The sequence below is a fragment of the Ursus maritimus genome, assembly GCF_017311325.1.
Source record: "Ursus maritimus isolate PB19 chromosome X unlocalized genomic scaffold, ASM1731132v1 scaffold_X1, whole genome shotgun sequence".
Taxonomy (NCBI): Eukaryota; Metazoa; Chordata; class Mammalia; order Carnivora; family Ursidae; genus Ursus; species Ursus maritimus.
The window spans coordinates 5371065-5378294 of NW_024423319.1; the positions used below are offsets into that span (position 1 = coordinate 5371065).

At 39.0% G+C, this 7230-nt stretch overlaps 1 protein-coding gene across 1 annotated transcript; it reads right to left on the reverse strand.

Annotated features, from left to right (window-relative positions):
- Positions 1-3348: 3348 nt before the first annotated feature.
- Positions 3349-5338, reverse strand: LOC103672967 (olfactory receptor 1052-like). Its single transcript, XM_008701677.2, has one exon. The coding sequence runs from the start codon at positions 4270-4272 to the stop codon at positions 3349-3351; it is 924 nt and encodes a 307-aa protein (XP_008699899.1). The 5' UTR covers positions 4273-5338.
- Between the last annotated feature and the right edge of the window lie 1892 nt (positions 5339-7230).

Below are 7230 nucleotides of genomic sequence, written 5' to 3' on the forward strand. Positions count from 1 at the left end.
ATTAAATAGCAAATTTAAAGCACCATAACAGATTGAGAGAGAGACTGCAATAGAAAGGAAAAAATTTATATTTGAGCACTCTTCTCTGCTTTTTGAATATAGGACCTCACATTTACATTTTGCCCTGGACCTACAAATTATTTGTCCAGTCCTGATTGTAAGGACTGTCTATTATTAAAGTATTTTGGTATTCCCTGAGATCTACCAACTCTCACATAGAAATCATGAAAGATGATGAGGTTGTAGCCCTCTCAAGTCTTGCTGGAGCTGTTCAGAGGATAGGAGACATTTCTACTTGCCAAGGAGATAGATGTTAGGTCAATGTGTGCTGTTCGGTCTAGTCTAATGAGGCCCATTTCACCCACCCTCTCAGCTGTATTAAGTATCTCATATCATAAGAGGGTCCCAAGAAAATGTGGTAAGAGATGATATTCTGGGGTATGAATCAGGAAACCTGAATTCTAATCTGCCTCTGTCACTAACAGTGATTTCCAGAATGTTGCTCTCCCTTGGGGACACTGTTTCCTCATATGTGAAAAGAACAGTTTTGATTAGCCTAGTGTTTCCAGACTGTTGCTAAGGTTCTAGAGAGGTGCTTCACAGAGGGACAGATGAATGCTTGGCAATGGAGTTATAGGCAGCTCACACTGATTTCAGCTAAGCTTGTCCCACTTTGATGTTTTATATATTTTTGTTCTGCATTGGAATTCACTTAAAGAAATAATTTCAATGCTTGAAAAATTAAAACCCATCAGTCTCAATGATTTCTATGAGCCTTTCTACCTCTGATTTCTGATTCGAGACTCTTTAATAACCCCGAATCCTGCAAAGAGAATGGTCTTTCTTCCATGAAGCATCTGCCATGTGCTTGGTTGGTCCCATTACCAGAGAAGGACAGAAATCCAGGAAGGACATGGGGTTAGAGGGCAAGCACCTGGGTGTATAGAGATGAAAAATAAGGACAATAAAGAAGAGATTCAGGTTCTCTATTGTGGATTGAATATCAACAAGAAACCTCCCCAAAACCAGGAGATTCAGCTTTATAAACCCATGCCCCAGAAGGTAAGATTTTCTACCTTTCCTCCATTACACAATAGGATATAACAATAGTTGGTGGGGGAAAAATGAATTGAATAAGTAAAAATGTTAGTCGTGAATGAATTTCAGCTCTACTAATGTTTTTCGAGGCTTTACTAGATACCAGAAATCTATGCTAGACCTAGGGTGGGAGATGAAAATTAACCAAATATGGCTCCATCCTTCTGAAAGTTTTCAGTGTGTGTGAGCAAAACAGAAATTCTGAAAAATGCAGAGGATTTTTATCATAAGGCCAAGTGTCATAATGTTACAATAGAGGTGCAAAGTACAATGAGAAAACAGGGTATGAGTTCTCACTTCCATCTGAAACATCAGGAAAAGATATCCAGAAAAGAAGATGGGATTTAAGTTTGGACTTTAAAAAATGGATAGGACTTGGACAGACAAGATATGGAGAGCTTTGCATACCAAATATAACAGTTTGGAATTTATCTTATAGACAAAGAGAGACAAGGAAAAGTTTTAAGCAGTGTGGAGAGTAGAAGGCTGATCTGGTTGGATTTACATTTAAACTACTGTAGTTGTTATGTGAAAAGTAGATTTAATAGGATCCAGGATGGATTCAGAGAGAAAGGATAAAAGATTATTTTGCTAATCTAGGCAAGAAAGGAGTATATCATGATCTAGGACAGTGGCAGTGAAGAAGGAACTACTTCAAAAGGCATTTGGGAGGTAGAATTGGCAGGATTTGGTAATTGATTGAATGTAGGGAGTTGAAGGGGAAGAAAGTGTCAAAGACTAGGTTTTGGGCTTGAGAAATTGGGTTGTGCTATTCACTTACATAGGGAACGGGGGAAAGGAAGAGCAGGTTGAGAAGAGTTCAGTTTTTGAACATCAAATTTGAAGCACCTGAGAAACTTTCAAGTGGAAATTCCATCTGGCCGTTGGCTATAAGGATCTGGAGCTCTAAGGGAATTAGTTTTACCTGGTAGTAAACCACACTGCCTCACAACTGGGGCTTAGGAGTCTTTGGAAGATGGCTACTGAGGCTAGAAAGTTTGGGGGAATAGAGGCAGAAACAAAGCTATCTTAGGGCCCAAATATTGTGTCTGACCTAGATATAAATAAATACAACTTCCTGTTTTTCCTTGCAGCTGGAGCCAATTTGATTATTTCCCCCCCAACTAGTTGTTTGATCTTGGTCAGTTTCTCTTCTCTAAGCCTTGGTTTCCTCAACTATAAAAATAAGATATTAAGTTTTTATAGTCTTCAGATACAGGATGATATGCTTTTATAGATAGCCTGTTGTTCAATATATTTAGACAAGATAATAATATCCACAAATTTCATGCATCTTTTCAAATTCTGAGGGCTAGCCATGGACTAATAAATTAATTGGGGTTTTACTCACACTTGTGTTGCCTGTTGGAAGTATACTCAGGAAAACCTACGGGTTTAGTTCGTTTATAATGCATACAAATAGTCCATTTAGTATTTACATACAAAAGAAATCATTGGTATAATTCAGGCCTAGAATTCCTACTAATCAATGGTCCATTGTCCTTTACAAAGAATCTTTCAAATCCTACTCTAATTAGCAAACTCAATCTGTTGTTTGGCTGAGCATTACTATCTTTTAAGACTTACCCTTATAAATCTCAATAATTGCACATGTGAATTCATATATAGGCTTACATTTTATAGCCTTACTGTGGTAGTGATGATGTAGCATTTGGAAAACACACATCCAGGAGTCTTCTGAATCCTTATGAAAGATATGGACTGAACTTAATTCAGCCTAAGGGATACCAAGTAAATCCTCCATATAAGCACATGAATAGTAAAGCAAAAGTATTTGCATCTCAGTTGACATTCATGCTTTCTTCTATAATTTATTGTCAAATTACACTATTTTCTAACCTTGTTATCATGGAATTATTTAAACTTAAGACTAGTGTTACACCAGTTCACAACTCAGATTGACATATCATACCCACATACATATTTCCCTCTTTTAAAACATTTCTTATAAGACAGTTGATTCAGAAAATACACATTATTTTGTCCATATAATTTCCTATTGTGTTGCTGTTTATCTAAACAACTACTTCTAAACATTTAGCCAGAGCAATTCAATTGTTCTTTTTTTTTATTCTGTTATGCTAGTCATCATATAATAGTGATTCCCCCCCTTCATTCTTCCCTTCCTTCTTAACAAGGCTTCATTTGCAGGCAAGGAAAACACTGTGAATAGAACTGTAGGCAAGTCTTCATAGAACATATTGCATTCTTGAGACACAGAATGGAAGATTAGGGACTCTGCTTCAATATTTCCCATAAAGCAACTTTCACTTCTTGGTTTCTCAAACTGTAGATTAGAGGATTTAACATGGGGATCACCATTGTATAAAACACTGAAACCATCTGATTTCCTGCCTGGGATCCATGTCGGGAGGGCTGCAAGTAAGTATACATAGTTGTTCCATAGTATAGGGCAACAGCAGTCATGTGGGAAGCACACGTAAAGAAAGCTTTTTGTTTGCTGGAAACTGAAGGAATTCCCAGGACTGTCATGAGGACAGACATGTAGGAGACAAGGATCACCACAATGGAGGTGACCAGGGTGAATCCCCCACACCCAACAACCAGTATCTGGGTGACCCAGGGGTCTGAAAAAGCCAGTGCCAACAGTGGAGGGATGTCACAGAAAAAGTGGGGAAGGACACGTGGTTGACAGAATGATAGATGTGTGATGGAAGTTGTCACAGAAACCATGTTAACTAACCCCCCAAAGTAGCATCCTGCTACCAAGAGGAGACAACGGACTCTAGACATGGTGACATGGTGGAGCAGTGGGTGACAGATGGCAGTATAGCGGTCATAGGCCATGGAAGCCAAAAGGTTGCATTCAGCAGAGGCAAAGATTATGAACAAGCCCATTTGAGTCACACATCCAATGAAAGAAACAGCCTGCAACTTAGATAACAAATTTGTTAAAGTCTTTGGGATTGCGATAGAAGAGAAACAGATATCAAGAAGGGACAGGTTAGAGAGAAAAAAGTACATGGGAGTATGGAGGCAGGGGCTGACTCTGATCAGGATTACCAGGCCTAGATTCCCCAACACAGTGACAATATAAATGATAACGAAGCCTCCAAATAGCAGAACTCCAAGCTGAGGGTTGTCTGTCATGCCAAGAAGGATGAAGTCAGTCACCATAGATGAATTCTCCATTGACACAAGCTGGATATTATTCTTATCTAGTTAAAAGTTCTTTAGGCATGCTTTAAGTGAGGAAATAATGGGAAACTGGATGATATGGGTAAAAAAGTCCCACTCAAAACACATTAATCCACAACACTCTCCAACCCTTTGCCTCATCTATATTCTCACTTTAAATGCCTTCCCAAATAATATTGCCATTTCCCAAACCTAACATTGAGACAGTGAAGATGGGAGGAAGAAAGGGAAGGAGAAAAGTAAGTGAAGGAAATTCAGAAAGTGAAAGGAACACAGATAAGCAAGACAGTAAAGGTCTAGGATGCAAAAGGCACTTAATATTTGTTGAAGAAATGAATGAGGGAGGGAGAAAGAAAACAGGTGTCAACGAGAGATGTTCTGACTGATACAGGACTACAAACTCAGAATAAAGAAATTCTACCTCACTCTCCCTCACTTTTCCAAATCAAGCCCAAGGAATTGATTGAGGTTAACAATAGGGTAAATATTCCAACTGATTTCATCTTGACAGACAACTCTCTCCCTTCAGTAATTGTGACATTATTTCTGAAACAGTGTAAGTCATCAATACTTACTATTCTGCTTGATTAGTAGAGGGTTTTCGAGGACCTTGATCAGTTCTTCACCATTGATTGTTGCAGAATCAGAATGCCCCTTAATGGCCACCAGAAACCTAACTCAAGTCTGAAGGTATCATTTGGATCCTGTGAAAGAGCAACCAAAGGATTCATGCAGGTCCTAGCGGATCATCACCTTATCAATTCCTTTAACAATGCGTAGGGCAAACGTAATGCAGCTGTGCAAAACTAACTATGAATTCTACGAAGACTTGTTAGTCAGATCCATCTAAACAAAGGGCCAGGTCACAAAATGGGTGGAGTCAGATGGCACTAAGGCTGAGTGCATGGACTCTATCTCTCTCTATTGTAGTCATATAGTATCTCTAATGCTGGCTTGCTGCCCCATGCAAATGCCTGGATCTTGCCCTGGATGAAGCACCAGACAAAAGAAGGGATAAGTCCTGTGCAGATCTATCTCCATTTATAGAATCTAAACTAAGTTGGAGGGGAATTGGATAGGCCGGTGATGGATATTAAGGAGGGCACATATTGCATGGTGCACTGGGTGTTATATGCAAATAATGGATCATGGAACACTACATCAAAAACTAAGGATATACTCTATGGTGACTAACATAACATAATAAAAAATTTAAAAAAAAATAATAATAAACTAAGTTGGAGTCCCTGTGGATGATGACTGGATGGTCATCAGTGAGGGGTGTCTAGAAGGGATTCCTGTATATGGGGAGAGGCTGGACAAGCAGACCTCAGAAGGCTCTGCCAACCTTGATTAAAAAGAAAGACGTGTGGGGCATCTGGGTGGCTCAGTCGGTAAGGCAACCAGCTCTTTATTTTGGCTCAGATCATGATGTCAGGGTCCTGGGATTGAGCGCCATGAGGGGCTTCACACTCAGTAGAGAGTCTACTTGAGGATTCTCCCTCTCCCTCTGTCCCTCCCGCCTCAAATAAATAAATAAATAAATAAATAAATAAATAGAAAGAAAGAAAGGAAGGAAGGAAAAGAAAAGAAAAGAAAAAACAAGGCAAGACATGTGTGATTCAATTCACCAGAAAATACAGGTTCTTTATTTGGTGTAGTGAAGATGTCCAATCCTGGAGCCATATGGACCTATTTGAATCCTAGCATAAGATATCACTGGTTCTGTGATTTAGGACTTAACCTACCTAAGCTTTAGTTTACTAATCTGTAAAAGAAGGACACTATAAGACCTATGTCATGGGGCAATAATAAAGATTAAATGAAATATCGTAAGTAAAGTATTCAGTACATATCAGGTGCTCACTAAATTCTACTTTCTTCATTCCTTCATGAGCATTCTTATCTCTGTATTTATTATTTTTTCTCTCCATTTCACCAAATGGAAGTGGAGGTATTGTGTGTGTACACTATTACCATTTTAGATCAACAGAAGTGAACTCCAGAACAACTGGCTAAAGTAAAATCTTCAGTGCTCCACTCTCTAACCATCCCTCAGGCCACACACACTTGCACACCTGCACACACGTGCTCTCACACACAGTTTGACCAGAGCAGATGAAAGAAGCATTTTTAACTTGTGGTAATAATTCACTCCTTATTGTTCTACCCTAACTGTTGGAGTTAACTTTTGCAACTGCTGCTGCTGCTCAGCACAGCAGCCTGCCCAGGAGAACATTCGACAATTTACGCCTCTAAATAGGGAAATTAGAGGAGAAAATACTGGGATGAATGCAGGTAATGGAAAGAACACTGCTTTCAGAGACAAAAGACATGAGTTCTAGTCCTGACACTAATTTGTATTGTTTTTCCATGGAAAAGCCACTTAACCTCTTCCAGACCCATATTTTCTCATCACGAAAATGGAAAAAACAATACCTGCTATGCATCTCGTTTTGGGTTGGCATGAGGATTAAATAAGATAATGAATGTGAAAGCACTCTGTAAACTCTGAAGGGTGATACAATACACATGGAACGGATCCCTATTATTATTCCATCATGGAAGGTGGGAGAGGGAGGAGGAATGAGTCAATATGATCATTTTCCGCTGTGTGCTTCAGCTCCTGCTTACAGAGCTGCACTCTTTGCCCTCCCACTCACCCCCTACACACACATCATCTGCTCTGCCTTTCTTCTGTGAAGGTTTCAGCCTGTGAAGGTTTAAACAAACAGCTCTTGGTTGCTCACATATCTTGAATCATAAAAAAGACAGGTTTTCAATGTTAGTTTCATGTTCTTATCATTTTTTAAATTTCCCGTTTTAGGATAACTTTGTTCCTTTACATGCACATGTACTGTAGGCATTCAATAAGTATTAGCTGAATGAATAAACTACTATTACTCTTTAGAACATGGCAAAATCTTTTTTCCTTAAAATAAGATTGAATTG